The sequence below is a fragment of the Budorcas taxicolor genome, chromosome 23 (genome assembly GCF_023091745.1).
Source record: "Budorcas taxicolor isolate Tak-1 chromosome 23, Takin1.1, whole genome shotgun sequence".
Lineage (NCBI taxonomy): Eukaryota > Metazoa > Chordata > Mammalia > Artiodactyla > Bovidae > Budorcas > Budorcas taxicolor.
In genome coordinates this window covers 16,541,713-16,560,810 of record NC_068932.1, presented here as the reverse complement: position 1 = coordinate 16,560,810, position 19,098 = coordinate 16,541,713, and the positions used below count along the sequence as shown (strand labels likewise).

Genomic DNA, 19,098 nt, shown 5'->3' with positions numbered 1-19,098 from the left:
CACCTGTCCAGCCCATCCCACAACCCCCAACTCTGCAGACGTGTGAGCACTTCCTTGTGAAAGGGTTTGACTTTTCACTCCTTTGTAGACTCCCAGCCTGATGTGACATTGGGTCGGTTGCACGTTTTTAACTAGGAATTCTCTGAACAGCAGAAGGGAGTGAATGAGGGGCAAGGGGCATTTAGGGGAAGCCAGGATCAGTGGGAAGAGAGCTGCATTCAAAGTTAGGGTTCCTGGGCTCTATCTCCTGCCTTGCCATGAGCCTGCTATGTGTCTCTGGGTGAGTCTCTTCCCTTCTCTGGCTTCACCATCCATAGACAAAAGATGCAGACAAAGCTGACTTCTTGTTAGTTTTGATAATCTCTGATTAACTAAAAATCCTGTGTGAATTTCAGTTACAAGGAAAAAGAAAAAATACAAAATTTTAAGGAAGGGGGTTTATAATAGACCTGTGCACCTTCATAGTGGAAAAATAAGTGTTTTCCTTTGTTTTTTGAGGGACGACTAATTGGACAGAAATATACAAAATGCCCAAGAGTTTGGAATTATCAACCAAGTTCTTGGGTTTTGTTGAGCATAATTTTGGCTAGGAAGATTTAGGACAGTTGGTCAAGAAAGTGAAGGGGAAGATGGTCTTGGGATTCTCCAGCATTCATCAATATTTTCTGAGCCTTCCCCAAGAGAGAAGCACTGTTCTCTGACTAGCCTCCAGACTTGGTTGTTAGGAGCTTCTAGAACTGGTATAAGAGATCTTCATAGAATTTTTGACTTTAAAAGAAAATCTTTAAAGTCACTCTAGTGACTTGTAACGTTTTCTGGATCACAAAACTTTTGAGAATCTTAGGTTAGCTGAGTCTAGGCCAGGGGTTTGGGAAGGAGGGTGGCACACACACAATTTTGCCTAATTATCACAGTATAATCTGGGGGAATAATTTTTAAATAAAAGTATTCAGGAAAGCTCTGTGTCCTCAAAGCTTCTGGGAAGCACAAGAACAACACTACAGCCTTAGAGAAAGGAGAGTGGGAAGGGAAACAGGACAGAAAATTTGTGCTTTGGTGAACTCAGAGGGAACAGCCCTTACCACATGGAAACTAGGTGAGTTCCCTGAACTAAGAAAAAAGGTGTAGGCCTGCCTTGAGCATAGAAATCAGAAATAAAAGGGAAAGCACGTGATACAACTTACAAGAATGAAAAGGAAATTTAAATGTTAAAACACCTACCTAATAATGGGAAACATTTTCCTTTGACTCACTGAGAAGGGAAATCTCTAAATATACACAGAGCGTTCAACAATGTACAGGGTGGGGAGAGACGCTGGTTGCAGTTCTTAGAAAAATCACCAGCAGGTATGTATACATTCCATAGTCAAGGCCCAGGGAACTAAGACCTGAAGTTTCAATATCCACCCCTAAAAGAGGTGTTAGGAGAGAAGTGGAGGATTTCAGTAGAAACCCAGCTTATGCCAGCTGCAGAGCACGGGGTGAGCTAAGGTGGCCTCTTGATCAGCACATCCATCCAGCTATTCGGATATCTTCCTCCAGCAGAGCATAGCCCGGCAGATCAAGCATGATGGGAGGCATGGGACCTGGAGTCAGAGAGACCAGGGTCCAAATTCTGGCTCTTCACTTCCCAATTCAGACACACTGGGTCTTAGTTGTATAAGATGAGGTAAATATTGACCACTTTATTGAGTTATTATGAGGAGTTCGTTTATTGAGTTAAATGAGGTTTTCCGGAGATGAGCATGTAATTGGGACTCATTACATATTGTGTGATATCGAGGTAACAGGGAAAGGAAAAGTAGTTTATCCTCCTTACTCCATTTCACCTAAGAGAGGAAGACGGGGTTGGAGGAGAGAAGAAAGTAGAAGATGGAAGAATCCTTTTACTGGATTGTTGTCGTTGTTTGGTTGCTCAGTCGTGTCTGGCTCTGAGACCCCGTGGACTGCAGCATGCCAGGCTTCCCTGTCCTTTACTGTCTCCTGGAGTTTGCTCTAACTTATATCCATTGAGTCAGTGATGCCATCCAACCATCTCATCCTCTGTTGCCCCCTTCTCCTCTTGCCTTCAGTGTTTTCCAGCATCAGGGTCTTTTGCAATGAGTCGGGTCTTCACATCAGGTGACCAAAGTATTGGAGCTTCAGCTTCAGCATCAGTCCTTCCAATGAATATTCAGGGTTGATTTCCTTAAGGATGTGCTGGATTACTCACACAAATCCAGAGTTTAGCAAGTTTAGAATTTGCACCCTGTACATTAGTGCTTCTTCTTAGTCTCTCACCTCGAGTACAAGGGCATCCTCTTGCAGAGTTTTGGTGTCTCCGTACTTGGATACACATTTGGCATCAGTTGTCTCATTGTTTTAGGAAAGAAACAGACCCCGCCACAGACTGTATGAGAAGGTTAAGCATGGAAGTGTAGTGCTGGCATCAGGTTCAGATTACATCAGAGCTTGTCTGTGGACTGATCTGCGAGGAGACTGAGTCTAGGTGGTGAGCAGTTGAACCGATTGGTTATCGTTTGTTTTGTTTGTAAGCTGGGTTCTTTCTCTTAGTACACCCAAGAGAAGGGCTGAGACTATTCTGCAGATCTGCCGAGGTTTCCTAGAGCCAGGAGCCCGAATCACTCAGGTCTCCTGCCTCCTCTGGCAGAGTCTGCCTGTGGTCCTCCAGGAGCTGTGGCTCTTTCTCTGCCATCAGGGCAGCCCCTCACCTCCCACAAAGCCAGAAGGGAACCCTCCAGATACCCTGGAGGCTGCAGTCAGAGCTGCCCTCCACCCCATCTCCAGTGAGCAGTGAGGAAGTGCTGCTCCTTCTAAACCAGGTCAGCCCGGCCCAGTCTTTGTTCTCAGTTCATGGGATGCATGCACACTAATGACTGACTACATGAGAACTTCAGAGCCGAAGAGGATATTTATGTAAATCATGCCCAAGCCTCTTATATTACTGAGAACGTGAAATCCAAAGAAGTTAAGTATTTTGCTCAAGTGACAATGAATTAGTGTGACAGTCTGTCCTGGAACCTTCCCTTCTAGTCCGGTGTCCCCTGGGAGGCCAGCGTTAGTCACCAGAGAGTTAGGGTCTGAGGAAAGGAGACCGTTTGGAGTGGCTCACCACCTCTGAGACTCGTGACACTCCTAGAAGGGCTCTAGGCCATATGGAGGTGGGGCTTCTCTGTCCTGCCCACAGCTCCAGGACTTCCTGCTGGCCTCCAGCCTGTGGACATTTTATTTTGGGCTTCAAGGCTTTGGCAAATACCCAGAGCTGGAAGAGAACGCTTAGTAACTCACAGGAGCACCAGGTGTTTTTTTGTGGATCCAGAGGGATTAACAGCCCCCAGAGACCAGTGTCGGGTTTCTGAGGGACTGCTCACTGTGAACTGGAGGTGGAAGGGCAGCAGGGACGCACACAAGGTTGCTCTCTTGGACGAATGAGACACAAGCTCCAGGCCAAGAGGGCCAACTTGTGTGTGTCTGCGCAAACATGGAAGCAAAGCAGTTTCACAATCAGTAGCTATCACCTGCTTACTGTTGATGGGGCTATGCAGGGTACGCTGGGGTGGAGGGGGTGGTGGTTCTTTTTCTAAACATGTGAAAAACTGGGATGTATTTCCAAGAGTCTGAAATGTCCTTAGCATGAGATAATAGTCCTTTTATCCCTAGCCCTGGCTGAGATTGTGATTAGAACTTTGTCTGCTTTGGGGCTTAAAGAAGGGTGTACACTGAGACCCAGGGAGGGTTTAGAGCAGCACTGGCCAGCAGGAATATAACATCATGTATGTAATTTAAAATTTTCTGGTAGTAAAATGGAGTGAGTGAAATTAATTTTAGTAGTATATTTGACTTATTGACCCAACGTATCTAAAATAGTATCATTTTAATATATAATCAGGATAATTGTTGAGATATTTTAAATTATTTATACTAAGTTTTGAAATAACTTTGTAAAAAAAAAAGTCTGAAAGTCAACAGCCTTGAAAATAAAGGGGAAGTCCCTATGGTGGATATCAGTGGTTTCTATCTCCAACAAGGATCCACATGCCATACCCACTCACCCCCTCAAAAACTGGTTTACATTTCAGCTCTGTGAGATGTTTAGTTTAAATCTAAGGAATGCATTTAAAATAGGGAGAAACTGAATCTTAGCTAACAGGATAAATATTTACCTCACCTTCTTCCTTCATTTATTCCACAGACATTAAGTAGGGAACCAGTCACCTCTAAGGGAGGAGTTAAGTTTGTACTAGATGTTAAGTGTGTCCAGATGTGAAGGCTGCAGTGATGATTATCCTCTGGTTTGGCTGTGACCTGAGTCCAAGGAACGTACTAGCTGGGTCAGGATCCCTTTTCAGTACTATTGGATCCTTGAGTTAATGACTGGATGATATCATTACTACACACTGCACCTTTTACACAAAGTATTCAAGGAAAGTTACAGAAGTGGGAGAAGCTGGGTGTTGCTATCATTCTTACCCCAGCCCTCCCATTACCAGCTAAGAGGGAGGTGGTGTATGGCGATTAGACCCTAGAGTTTCAGTGCCCCATGGCTCTGGCACCTTGTGAAAATCTTCAGACTTCCCTGAACCTTAAACTTTCCTCTTCTGCCCACCCCCGCCCCCCCCTAAGTCCAAGGGTGAGTATGAAAGTCAGGTTAGGTAATGGACCTCTATGTGCTTTGAAAGCAACTTTAAAAAAATTTAAAAGATGCTTTACAAAAGAAAGGGATAGTAAGCTATCAGGTTCTTCATAATATATCTGATTCACCAAACCTCTTTTAAATTAAAGTGTGAAATACTTGCTGTGTGGTTGATCCCAGTCATTCCTTTGGGCTTAAAACTGATGCTACAGTGCTTCGGTAAACTGGAGGTCATGTCAGTAGAGTGTACTACACTTGACCTGAGGTTGGTAGGCCACCAGCTGGAGTTTGGAAATTTTTTTTTATGAGAACTTTTATTTTCATGAGGTGTGATCCAGACCAACCAGTCTTAGCTCAGTGTAGCTAAGGAACCTCAGTGTTAGACACATGAAATGCTCCAGAGCCTTGCTCCCCAAAGTTGTCTGTGGACCAGCAGTATGGGCATCCCCACGTAGAAATGAACACCCCAGACATGTCAGACCAGAATCTGCATTTTAACCGGATCCCAGGGCACTGTGACAGTGCTCTACAGCTTCCCCTGTGGCAGTTATCAATGCAACCTCAGCTTGAACAGCTGCTGGGACCGACAACCGCTTCCTCTCAAGGCAGCCCTTTCTATTGGACAGCTCTCACTTTTAGAAAGTTTTCCCTTCTGTCAAGTCAAAATCTGCCTGTAGAGATCACCCACTCAGGGATGCCACATAGAAGCTCACATCGTAGATGCTTGGGAGTGTCATTGTGTTACACAGAAGCCTTGATCCAGAGGCTGGATGGGCAGTGAGGTCAGCTCCCAGTCATCTGGCAAAGGCCTGTAGGTTCTGAGACATCTAAGGAGCAAACCCCTTGCAGTTCTCTTTTTAATTGAGTTCTATCTCTTCTCTTAATCCTGCCAGAGACCAGGGAGGCTGGTTTAAGGGACTGAGGTTTGGAGGGGTTTGGAGAACTTGAAGCCGTTTTTCAAAGAATAAGAGTATGGAAGCGATGTCTGGAATGGAAGTTGGCCCCACAGGGCATGCAAGTGGATGGGACATTTACAGCAGAGGGGAATGGGAAGGGATGGTGTGGTAGAGCAGTGTCAGCTCTTGCAGGCTGTGTGACACTGAGGAATGCACTAAGCCCCTCTGAGCATCAGCTTCTTAGGATCTAAAAGAATATGGGGTGATAACCCTGTCTTGCCAGTCTCCAGGGTTTCTGTGGGACTCACTGAATATAATGTCAGTGGAGGCAATTAATAATGTGGGAAATGGTTCAAGGATGAAAGAGAAAGTCCAACGAGATAGTAGATGAATCCAGGAGACAGGGCTTCTGCTAACTTGTTGGATGAGCTCAGGGAAAGTCCTCAGTGTCTCTGGGCCTTCCTGGGAAACAAATGGTCAGACCCTAAAGATCTGAATGCTCTTCTAGAAGGCCCTGGAGTTGCTGTGGCCCATCAGTATTATTGCACGTAACCTGGAGGGTTTCTCCAAAGATGGCTCTTCAAATGTTCAATTAGGGAGACTTTAAGAGTTGGAATTGAATCTTCTCTGGGGTAAATAATTCCCAACACTCTTCCAGTGAAGGGCTGGCCAGCTCTACTATAGGATTGTTACTTAAAAGGCAGGTCTGCTTGGCCTGATTGCACCTCATTTTCATGTCATCATGTAGTACCTGAGCTGGTGAGTGAAGAGTGATGGTTTCTACTGCTGCGTCAGGACACACGGTCCTGTTTCTGTAAGCAAGCCCTACTCTATGAGATGTGAGAACTCATCTATCTCATACTTAGCTGGAATGTATCATTTACAAGTTTTTCCTGGGAGAACAGCCTTGTTTGATACACCACATACTACCAGGGAGTTTTTCAAAATGTTACTCTCTGGTTTTTACAAGTACAAGAAAATGGCATACCTGATAGTTTTATGAGCCTGCTTTGCCAGAGGAGGCTCCCTGTCAACAAAATAACTGGAACCGGCTTTCAGTACATCAGTCCTTTCATAGATGCTTACCGCTAAGAGTGAGGGGACTGGCGTGCGTGCTCACAGAGGGACACGACTGTCCTTAAGGCAGCCCTTCTGTGTCTCTTCCCTGCCAGTCTGGAGTCCCTGTGTTGTTCATTCTCACCTCACTGCAGCCATGCTCCCAACTGCCCATCTCATTGCCCGGATGCTTGCTTCTAACTCTGTACATTGCATTTTCTCCTCTGCACCCACCGTGTTGTCATGGAAACTCGGTGGCCATAGGCCACGAGTATCCGGTGTCATCGAGTGTGATGGTGTGGTATGTGTATTTGCTCACACTTTTATTTTTAATCCTTTTCAATGTGACATCTGCTAAAATGTCTCCCTTATAATTTGCTTGGTGATCACAGCCTTCTCATCATTCATTGAGAGCAGGACCTGATCTCACAGAATCTGAAAAGAGCTATGTGGTAAGATGCCTATTGAATATGACTGTAGCTTTTCTAAAGAGAATTCTGACTGATTTCTAGAGTCTAGACTGGAGTAGACTGGTTGACTCACAGAGCCATTATTTTTAAGAATTTTATGGCTATTGTAGTAGAGAGAGCGATGCTAGGCTACCCTCTCCCCTCTCAAAAAAAGGCAGAGGAATTTAGAGACTATTTCTACTCTGCCTACATGTGGGATTAATATTTTAGTGCATGATTGGGGATACATACTTGCATCTCTATCCTGAAATTACTCCATTTGTAACGGTTACTCACTAATTACAGGCCTTTATGCTGCTGCCTTTTTAATTTAATATTCATACTAAATCCCAAATTCTTCTGTATCTTACCTGTTTTTTCCATGCTTTCGCCTGGATCCCTCCTGCACTCCACTACTGGAATATCTATTTTTTTTAAACTGGATCTTCAACTCTGTTGTTTCCTTGGACTTATGTGCTTCGTCTGGAATGTTACATCTCTTCCTCTCTTTCTTTTTTCTTTTTTGTCCCCATGTTGACTGTTTTATGGGGGTTTCTGGATATCTCGGGGCCACCTCACAGGAAGCAGTTTGCAATGAGATCATAAACATTGCCGAAAAATCTGTTCATTACTGCAGCACTGTTTCTCATCCCCTTGACTTTCATCACAAGGTATCCCCTTCTGACAATAAATCATCTTTAATCATTTCTCAGCAACCTCAAGCCCAGCAGCGAAGAGTCGCCCCAGACAGGAGTCAGACCTCCCAGGATTTGTAAGTACACGTGGCGAGCCTCGGTTCTTGCATTGTCCGTAGTCTGTTGGCCTTAGGAAGTGGGTCATTGACTGGCTGTGGGAGCAGCCATTTAGGGGAAGTGAACCCATCACTCCCAGCTTCTCTGAGGGCTTCTAGGTACCGCTGTTTCCCAACAGCCAATGTGAAAACAGGTGGGGGGGTGAATCAAGGCAGTCAGGGCCTCTACGGGGAGGGGAGAGGCGGTAAGGAAGTGTGACTGCCATACAGGGCAAAGGGGAGCTGGGCTAACTGGTTTCATTCCTAGTGTCGTGAGAGTACAGAGGAAGCAGTGTTAATCCTGACTGGAGATGAATGAATAGGGTTGATCCATTCCTTAAAAAAGGAGAGTATTGGATATCTCCTATATTCCATGCACAATGGAGTAAGCTCCATCCACAGGGGAAGGGGGTTTGGGAATAAGCATTGAAAGACAAGTTGGATTTGAGAGTTAGAGGAAAGAGGTAAAAGTCTTCCTAGCCGAGGAATCCAAATGTACAAAGACCCAGGGTAGGTGCTGTGTTTGGAGAACACCAAGAGACCCCTGTAGCCACAGGATACAGTTCAGGGAGGAAATGGAGATGAAGTTCAAGGGGCAGGTTAGGACCAGACTGTAGAAGCCAGAATGCAATAGAAATACATTTGGATGTTAGTCTGTATCCACTCAGGAGCCAATGAAGGATTTTAAAATAAGGAACATACTTGGAGTTCCCTGGCTATCCAGTTGTTAGGACTTGGTGCTTCCCTGCCAGGTCACTGGGTTCAATCCCTGGTCAGGGAACTAAGATCTCACAGGCTGCACAGCATGGCCCCAAAATATGTGTGGAACACGTATCTGATTGGATTTCGTTTTGGGGAGATAACTTGGACAATAGAATGGAGGGTGGATTTCAGAGACAAAGGACAAAGATAGTAGTTTGGAGATATGAGTACAGCAAAAAAGTGGTGCGGGGCTGAGCTTGGACAGAGTGGGCACCTTGTGCTTGGAAGCATACAAGATTCCCCAAGGAGACAGGGGTAAAGCGAGAAGAGAACTGAGGATGGATCCTTGGGGAACCAGCCTTTAAGGCCACAGAGTAGCAGCCAGCAAGGGACACTGAGGCGGAGCAGCAAGAGACACAGGTGAGGGTTTAGGAGTGTTCACTGGTACTGAACAGAGCAAGAAGGGTGTGGTCAGGGGTGCTCCTGCCTCAGAGAGGCCGAGGAGGGTAAGAAATGAGAAACGTCCTCTAGGTGGCAAGTTGGAACAGTTGTTGGTGATCTTTGCAGTGACAGTGTTGGGTGTAGGCAGATACTCTGTTAGAAAAGGGCTGATGAGTCAGTGTGATGCTGAGTGGAAAGAGCTAGGAGATGGGGGGCTAGAGAGTCAGGGAGTAGAACAGGGCAGGGGAGGTGTTTACAGGATGCAGAGGCTCAAGCACTTGAGGAGGAGTTGACAGAATCAGAGATATAAGAGAGAAGATATAAGTCAAGGAGATAGCCCAGGGGAGGGAGCTTAGCCTGGCCAGGAGCAGGGACCCTTCCTTACACATGGAAACAGGGGCAGGAGGGGAGGAAAGTTAAAGTTCTGCTCAGAGTCGGGCACCAGAATTGGCAGAGGAAGTGAGGGAAGGATTCTATAGAACTGTGTCCCTGTTAGCATGGGGCCTGTCCAAAATCAGAGCCCACTAGGGACCCAAGCCGCAAGGTCACGGGACTGTGTGCAGCCAGTCTCCTGCTATCTGGGGTGAGAGCAGAGAGGCAGGTAACAGGACTAACCTCGCGGAAATGAGGCAGGCAAGGAAGTCACAACAGTGAAGGGGCTGAGGCACCATCAGGAGTCCAGTTTGGGCAAGAGACAGCAGGCAAATACAGAAACACTGAAGTGTATTCAGTTACCAAATGGAAGTTCATCAGAGCCACTTCTTCCGCATTAGAGACCTTACTTCTGGCAGACAGATGCATCTACCAAAGTCTCACGATATCTGGATAAATATGGAAAATTAAATTGCCCCTTTGGCTTGCTAGCAGAGGACAACGAACCTCTTGTTTCTGGAAACTGATTCCGCTTATTTCTAATCCCTCTCACCCACACCCTGGAATTCACTGATATCCCCTGAAAGTGGTAGAGGATTGGCTCATTTGGAAGTTTTGTCTGCTACTGTTACGTTTCAAAGTATCAGGTAAATAGAATTGTGAACTGCTAGGTGTTTCTTAGTGAAAGTGTGATAGTCGCTCAGTTGTGTACGACTCTTTGCAACCCTATGGATTATAACCCGCCAGGCTCCTCTGTCCATGGAATTCTCCAGGCAAGAATACTGGAGTCGGTTGCCATTCCCTTCTACAGGGGAAATTCCTGACCTACAGGGGATCGAACCCACATCTCTTGCACCTCCTGCATTGCAGGAGGATTCTTTACCATCTGAGCCACGAGGGAAGTCCCAGTAGGTGCTTCTTAAGCATTTGTCAAAAGAATAAATGAAAACAAGGCTTTATTTGTTGCCAAAGCAGGTATCAATTTCACAAGTAGTCCAGCTTTGTCTGCTGCTGCTAAGTCACTTCAGTTGTGTCTGACTCTGTGCGACCCCATAGACGGCAGCCTACCAGGCTCCCCCGTCCTGGGATTCTCCAGGCAAGAACACTGGAGTGGGTTGCCATTTCCTTCTCCAATGCATGAAAGTGAAAAGTGAGAGTGAAGTCGCTCAGTCATGTCCCTTAGCGACCCCATGGACCGCAGCCGACCAGGCTCCTGTGTCCATGGGATTTTCCAGGCAAGGGTACTGGAGTGGGTTGCCATTGTCTTCTCTGCCAGCTTTGTCTAGAGCCTGTCAGAACAGCACAGACTACATTGCCTTAGGCCAACTAGCAAGTAAATAAAAATTTTAACCCCAGACAGTACTGGGATAGATATGCCTTCAGGAGTTTTAGAAAAATGGCATCCACATTTCAAAGCAATTAATAAAATATGTGTTGGCATGTAAAGAAACTCAAGGTAGTATTGCTAAACAGTGTGGTAACTGGATATACTTTTAAAAAATTATATATATTCACATGACAATTGCTTCATGCTCTCCAATGTATGTGACTAGGATATAATCTCTGTCTCTGGACCTAAGTAACTTCTGATTATCCTTGACAATCTACACATGTTATCTTGTGTTCAGAACTTGATTAACTTTCAAGGGGGAGCATCTAGATAAAAAAAGCTGGGCTAAAGCAACCAGGTGAAACTAAATGAAAGCACCAATCGTGACTCGCTTCTCAGATTCTCCGTCCCTCTGAATCTTAATTTACTTATCACATGTTGAATGGATCTCCCCTAATGCTAAGTTATTAGAGAAAGAGCCAATAAAATACTTTTTTCCCCACTGATGAGTAGGAAACACTACCCAAATGTTGATTTAACTGAAACAGGTTTTGAAAACTCATTTAATGCCGTCAGCATTTGAGTCACCTACTAATCATTTTTTTGAATTTACAGATTTAGCTACCAAGCATTGTATAGCTATATACCACAGAATGATGATGAATTGGAACTCCGAGATGGAGATATTGTTGATGTCATGGAAAAATGTGATGATGGGTGGTTTGTTGGTAAGTGATATCGCGCTTTTCTTATCTGTTGTGTACTGAAGGAAAAACCTGGAGTGATGAGTCACAAAAAGAGCACTGTTCTCTGCACAGAAGGAGAGCCGTCTCAGTTCCTATACCACCGTCAGAAATGCTGGGCCACGCAGTATAGGTTTGTTCTCAAATCAGTGTGGATGATAGTAACTATGAACCTGAAGACCAAATATGCCAACATCGACTGCACAGAAGGGCAGTTGCCAGTTGCATTTATTGAGTTCTATTTGTATTTTTTGGGGTGGGGGGGGCACTGCCTGGCTTGTGGGATCTTAGTTCCCAGACCAGGGCTTGAACCTGGACCCCAGCAATGAAAGAGCCAAATACTAACCACTGGACTGCCAGGGGATTCACCTGTTTCTATTTCTGTTGTGCATCTGTCTGTCCTACATTTGGAAATTTTAATTTTTAAAACTCCTGTGGAACAACACAAGAACATGTGCATGTAGGTTTCTGCCATGAAGTGCAAGCATATATGTAGAGAGTCTGAAGACCTCATTTACTCCAGGCTTCTCGTAACTTTAACCAAAGCAATACCTGATGAATTAAAGGAGTCAACTTTATAGGACAGAGCAGAGAAAGATCAGAATTTGAGATTCTGTAACAAAATAGATGCTTAATAATATTTTCTTACTGAAGTTCTTTCAACAAACAGCCTGTAAGACAAAAATAGTCCTCTTTTCACAGATTCAAAATCTTCACCATCTCAGTTCCCTGCAGCCTCCCTGACCATTGCCCTGGGGCTTCAGCTCTTCTAAATGGCCTTAGAATCCCAGGGATGGTGGAGCCTGGTGGGCTGCCATCTATGGGGTTGCACAGAGTCAGACACGACTGAAGTGACTTAGCAGCAGCAGCAGCAGCTTTGACACATTCTTTTAGGTATTTTAGTTTGTGCAACAACTCCAACCCAGTGGTAGTGGCTGCTTGAAATGTGTTCAAAGGATTCTGAAGCCCTATCCAAGCCAACTGGGGAAAGGATGCAATGATCAAATTATGCTGTCTGCTGATAAGAGTAATGATGATGCAACATCTGTCTGCCGCCCCACCCTCCAGCTTTAGGGAAAGTCCAGTTTCTAAGACTCTGCACTCCCAATGTAGAGGGCCCAGGTTTGATCCCTGATTAGGGAACTAGATCCTGCATGCTGCAGCTAAGACATGGAGCAGTCAAATAAATTAATTTTTAAAAGTTGATTACTTGAAAAGAAATTCCAAGGGAAGGAGCTCGATTAGGGACCTAGCAACAGTCCAGGAAGGGCTTTGTGGTAGCTCAATGTTCTGGAATCCTGGATGAGGTTGGTAGCAAAGACGTGGAGTCAATTTGGGGCATAGGCACGGGCTTAGGAGAGACATTTCCTTTCACTGTGTGGTCATATCCAGAGGACTTTCAGAAATGCCACAGTTTCTATGTCTAAGTCCCCCTAACCTTGGTGAGTTGGATAGCTGTGTTCATTCTTCCAGAAAAGAGAAGTCCTGGAAGAGCCATGGGCCGGGAGTCTGAAGCCCTGGGTTTAAAGTCTGCCTCTCAGAGTTTGGGCTTCCTCATCTGAAAAAAATGGGAGTGTTAAATAAATGTCTTGCTTATCACCCAGCTATTCTGCAGCCTAAACGAGATAAGAAAGGGCAAAGTGATTTAGAAACCTGTGTCCTTCTACAAGCTTTGGGATTGTTATCAAGGACTCTCTCTCTGAACTCAGTTCTGAGTCAGCCTTCTCATTGTGTCTGTGTTTTTTTGTTTTTAATAGGTACTTCAAGAAGGACAAGGCAGTTTGGTACTTTCCCAGGCAACTATGTAAAGCCTTTGTATCTATAAGAAGACTGAAAACCACAGAGATGATTTTTATTGGAGGACGAAGCATAATTCATGAATTGGTCTCTATTTAAATGTTGAGTCAGTAGGAAAACTAATGCAGTGGATAAAGTAAGAAGCAAAAGAGGACAGAGAAGTGTTGTATTTAAAACCTGAGCCTGTCGAAGCTTACTGTGTGTATCGGACAGGGCTGAACCATGCAAAAAAGAAATGAAGCAAGTCGGTATTTACTTAGCTGCTTCTGGGAGCCATGCCAGCCCTGCCCTCCTCTTCCCAGCTTGGGTAACCTGACTGGCAGCATGGTCCCAGAGAGCAGTTAAGCCAGAACTGCCTTGTGCTGCTTCAGGCTTGACCAGCTTTGGCTCAAAAGGGTCATTTAGCCTGCAGGTGCTCTCGGAGCACCAGGCAGATCCCCAGCCATCCTCTAAGGTTCCACACAGACTCCCCCAGTTGCCCTGGAGCCTCCTGGTCCCCTAACATTGCTACAGATCAGTTGGGGCCACCGAGGCAATCCCTAAACAGACATGGAGACCCCAAACAACCCAAGGCCAAGTCCCCCACTGGAGGTAGGTGGGGAAGTAGAGGTCAAAGAAGGCGCCCCATGCACTCAGCATGCATGCAGCTTTACCATTGACACCCCTGATGTTCAGACAGAAAAGCACACAAGGCTTGCCCCCGGAGCAGGGTGGTCAGGCAGATAGTTCCATTTGTATTTCCAGGTGATTAAGGCGAGAAGCCTGTAGCTCTTGAGGTCCCCTGCCATATGGCTCCTTCCATATCACTGGCTTGTATAAGCAGTCACTTTCAGGGCAGCATAGTGTCATTTACAGAATGCCATTTCTACCCTTGCTTTTCTGGATTGTTTTAGGCCAGGACAGTTGGGGGTTGATAGGCTTATTCTTAGAACAAGGGATGGTGTTCAGTGACTCAATGTAATACACACTGATGTATACTGGATGCCTGGGGCCACCAACGAGCAAGGCGTGCTCCAGGCCTTAGAAAGGGTTCACCACGTCTCCATTTTCACCATGTCTCCCCCGAGGAGCCCAAGGACCACACGGAATGTAGGAATCCAGGGTTCTGAATCCTGACACACCCTGTGAGGCTTCTCTTTAGAAGGTGCAGCTGCAGTGGCCCTACATTTGAGGCTGTAATTCTGCTACTTTCAGGAGGTCTGTCTTTTGTAGAGGGGCCAGAGCCAAGGAGGGAGGCCTCTGTGATGCCTAGGGTGTACAGTCACAACTTTATCCAATTCAAGGATGTTTATCGACCTCTGTTAGACACCTTGGAGAGATAAAGATAGAAATGACCCATTTTCCTGCCTGCTGGGAACTCAGAGGTGACTGGAGAGACAGACACACAAAAATACTGAATCAAGAGAGACTGCGATATGTGCTAAGAAGGGTGTGAGAGGAAGAGATGAATTTTCTCTGTAGGGATCCTAGAAAGCATTGTCATATTTCTCTCTCCATTAGCTCACTTTTGAACAACTAGGATGCTGGAAGAACCTTTGTCCGAGGGTAGTTTGTGGCTGGAAATATTTAGACCTGCTTCCAGGGTCTTTTAACTCTGATCCTCCCCACAAATCCACAGGAGAAGCAGTTCCAGGTTGGTAGGGTTGTGTACAGGACTCCTGGCTCTCCGCAGGTAGCTCAGAATTGGCCTGAGGTCCCAAAGTCTGGAATCTTTCCAGGTGGGCAAAGTTCATCTTCAGTGCCTCAGCTTCTGTCTCCACTACTCATCTTAGAACCTCTGATCAGCTGACTACCCTTCAGACAGCCACAGTATCCTCACTCCCTCTGCTTCAAATCCTGCTCTCAGGAAAGCAACTGACACTGACTTCTTCACACTGAAGTGTAAATGACAGATGAGAAGAATGTGTTACTTCTTCCCAGAAACATTGGTTTTTAACTAGAACAGATCACAGAGCCTTAATTCCAAGGGGAAAGGCTGTGGAACCAATGGTGGAGGGTGGGGCTGGGGAGTGCAGGTAAGGGTGGATGAGCTTCCTGTGTAGAAAGGGACTTCTTGCTATTCCTTAAGTAAGACTCATTGCTTTGGAAGGTCCACCTCACCATGCAAGGGCACTGTGTTTCTGTCCTCCCCCTTCGAATATAGACCCCGTGCATATCCACATACACTTTGCACAGCAGCGTTTCACATGTTTTGGAATGTAATTCTTATACTGGCTAATGTGTTTCCTAGTCTTTCTTAGATGCAAACCATAACACAACCTTATCTGTTTTTTGAGGGGGTGCTTACTAAGTAGCTTATTAATTTTGAACACCTCTTTAAATACAGCTAGAAAATAAACCAATTTGTAAAGCCACATTTGCATATGACGCCAGCCTCCCAACTTTGTATATCTCCGGAATCCCAGGTATGCCTCACCAGTTTGCCCATCTTTAATAAACTCATCTGTTAAAATCTGCATCAAACTTCAGCTGCCTACATACGACAAAACAAGGAACAAAGGGTTCCAACTGCTCCTTTGTCTTCACACATTTAGTAATACAAAATACCTATTTTTATGCTGAGATATTTATACAGGTTTATTAATCGCAAGTGTAACTAACTGGCGGCATGCCCTGCAACACATTTTAATAGCTTAGCCATGCTTCTGGGTGAAAGCAAGCCCCACACTACTTACCTTTTGCAGTCTCTCTGGGATCAGTAAGAGAAAAAAATCACAAGCTTAAGAAGTGGGACTGTAAATATGTACATTTGACTTTGTATAGCCCATGTACCTACTTTGTATAGAAAAATAATTTTAAAAATTCTGAACTGAAGGGGAGGGGGGGTATAATAAGGAAGTCATGAAGTTTTTTGCATATTTAAATGAAGGAATTCCAAAAAACTTACCTGCAGATTTTTAGCACAAAAATACCATTGTAAAGTGTTATAATTTTAAATAATCATTCTTTCTGGGAGAGAAAGTAACTGTTTTCTCAGTTATAGTGATTTTTTCTTATTTCATTTTTGATTTTTTTTTTAGCAGTCCTATTTATCTGCAGCAGTATTAAGTCCTATTGCTAGGTTACTACAAAAAAGATTATATTCTGAAAGAAAAATAACTGACATTATATATAACCAATTAATTTAAAGTATTGCCATTTAAATTACACACCAAGAGCATGTACCATGCAGACACAGATTTTTCTGTTCATCTATTTTTCTTTATGCAGTGGATCAATTTGACAAATAGATGTTGAATTACTACATTGGCTGTATATAATATTTAATAAACTTCATTCAAAATTGTGTGGCATATGCATATTCTTACCATTTATTGTTTCTTCCCTTCCCTTTCAAGTTTCTCAAATGAAGCTTATATTCACTGCTTCAAAGGTGCACACTCATACCTGGCTTCCCCCGCGAAGGCAGTAAAGAATCTGCCTGCAATGCAGGAGACCTGGGTTTGATCCCTGGGTTGGGAAGATTCCCCTGGAGAAGGGAAAGGCTAACCATTCCAGTATTCTGGCCTGGAGAATTCCATGAACTGTATAGTCCATGGGGTCGCAAAGGGTCAGACACAACTGAGCAACTTTCATTTTCACTCCCCCTCTGAAGACATCACTTATTCTACTCTCAAGAGGCTAACTCCATTTTGCCATTCTTTATAAAATTTTGTTCTGATTATAAAAGTAATACACATGTCTTTAAAAGCACAGTTCAGTTCAGTCGCTCAGTCATGTCCAACTCTTTTGTGACCCCATGAACCGCAGCATGCCAGGCCTCCCTGTCCATCACCAACTCCCGGAGTTCACTCAGACTCACATCCACTGAGTCAGTAATGCCACCCAGCCGTCTCATCCTCTGTTGTCCCCTTCTCCTTCTTGCCCCCAATCCCTCCCAGCATCAGGGTCTTTTGAAATGAGTCAGCTCTTCTCATTAGGTGGTCAAAGTATTGGAGTTTCAGCTTCAACATTAGTCCCTCCAATGAACACCCAGGACTGATCTCCTTCAGAATGGACTGGTTGGCTCTCCTTGCAGTCTAAGGGACTCTCAACAGTCCTCTCCAACACCACAGTTCAAAAGCATCAATTCTTCAGTGCTCAGCCTTCTTTATAGTCCAAATCTCACATCCATGCATGACTGCTGGAAAACCATAGCCTTGACTAGACAGACCTTTGTTGGTAAAGTAATGTCTGCTTTTTAATATGCTGTCTAGGTTGGTCATAACTTTCCTTCCAAGGAGCAAGCATCTTTTAATTTCATGGCTGCAGTCACCATCTGCAGTGATTTTGGAGCCCAGAAAAATAGCCACTGTGTCCACTGTTTCCCCATCTACGTGCCATGAAGTGATGGGATTGGATGCCATGATCTTAGTTTTCTGAATGTTGAGCTTTAAGCCAACTTTTTCACTCTGCACTTTCACTTTCATCAAGAGGCTCTTTAGTTCTTCCTCACTTTCTGCCATAAGGGTGGTGTCATCTGCATATCTGAGGTTATTGATATTTCTCCTGGCAATCTTGATTCCAGCTTGTGCTTCCTCCAGCCCAGCGTTTCTCATGATGTACCCTGCATATAAGTTAAATAAGCAGGGTGACAATATACAGCCTTGATGTGTACTCCCTTTCCTATTTGGAACCAGTCTGTTGTTCCATGTCCACTTCTGTTGCTTACGTACAGCTTTCTCAAGAGGCAGGTCAGGTGGTCTGGTATTCCCATCTCTTGAAGAATTTTCCACAGTTTCTTGTGATCCACACAGTCAAAGGCTTTAGCTTAGTCAATAAAGCAGAAATAGATGTTTTTCTTGAACTCTCTTGCTTTTTCCATGATGCAGCAAATGCTGGCAATTTGATGTCTGGTTCCTCTGCCTTTTCTAAAACCAGCTTGAACATCTGGAAGTTCACGGTTCATGTATTGCTGAAGCCTGGCTTGGAGAATTTTGAGCATTACTTTACTAGCATGTGAGATGAGTGCAATTGTGCGGTAGTTTGAGCATTCTTTGGCATTGCCTTTCTTTGGAATTGGAGTGAAAACTGACCTTTTCCAGTCCTGTGGCCACTGCTGAGTTTTCCAAACTTGCTGGCATATTGAGTGCAGCACTTTCACAGCATCATCTTTCAGGATTTGAAACAGCTCAAACTGGAATTCCATCACCTCCACTAGCTTTGTTCGTAGTGATGCTTCCTAAGGCCCTCTTGGCTTCACATTCCAGGATGTCTGGCTCTATCTCCATAGTCCAAGCCATCTTCTCACCTGGGTCATTGCAATCCAATCACTTTCCAGCTGGTCCTCTCCCTGCTTCTACCCCTGACCCCTCTTAGTCTGAACAGAACAACCAGTGTGATCCCTCTGGTGGCTGCTCCTCTCAAGAGTGGTGCAATGGCCTCAAGTCCAGTGGACACTGACCTGCCCTTCCTTACCTTTGACTTTCTCATTGTTCCTTCCAGCCACACAAGTCCTTCTGGCTTCAATCTCATCAAGCATGCTTCAATTTTAGTGTCTTATAGATATTGTCCCCTGGGCCTGAAAGACCCTTCCCCAAGAGCTGCATGGCTTCCTTCATCCCTTTAGGTCCGTGTGTTGCCTGCTCAGGGAGGCTTTCTCTGGCCACTTGATATACAACAGAACCCTCCTGTCTCCACCCCAGCATTCTATTCCCCTATTGTTTTCCTCTATGCTTCTCCAAACATTGATCACCATCTGCTTTTTGTTTTCACAATCAATTGTATACAAGTCCACAAGGGTGATGATTCTGTTTCACTATTACATGCCCAGCACCAAGAAGAGCATCTAACTAGCTGGCACTCAGTCACTCAATCCTTTGAACAAATGAATTGATAAATGAACCCCTCTAGCCCAGAGAGCTCAGAATATTGACACTAATTGTGTAAGCAGGAGACCATCATCATGTC

General features: G+C 44.9%; 1 protein-coding gene across 3 annotated transcripts in view; it reads left to right on the top strand.

Moving 5' to 3' along the window:
- SORBS1 (sorbin and SH3 domain containing 1) overlaps nt 1–16,508 on the top strand; it is a 233,341-nt gene extending 216,833 nt beyond the window's left edge. For 2 of the 3 annotated variants that reach the window (XM_052660713.1, XM_052660714.1), the window contains 4 exons: nt 6,978–7,037; nt 7,748–7,806; nt 11,285–11,397; nt 13,170–16,508. In XM_052660713.1, the coding sequence (XP_052516673.1) occupies nt 6,978–7,037; nt 7,748–7,806; nt 11,285–11,397; nt 13,170–13,237 (300 nt within the window). In that variant the 3' untranslated portion in view covers nt 13,238–16,508. Of the gene's footprint in view, nt 1–6,977; nt 7,038–7,615; nt 7,807–11,284; nt 11,398–13,169 lie in introns of all 3 variants that reach the window. The other variant, XM_052660712.1, reaches the window with a different exon arrangement.
- Nucleotides 16,509–19,098: the final 2,590 nt, after the last annotated feature.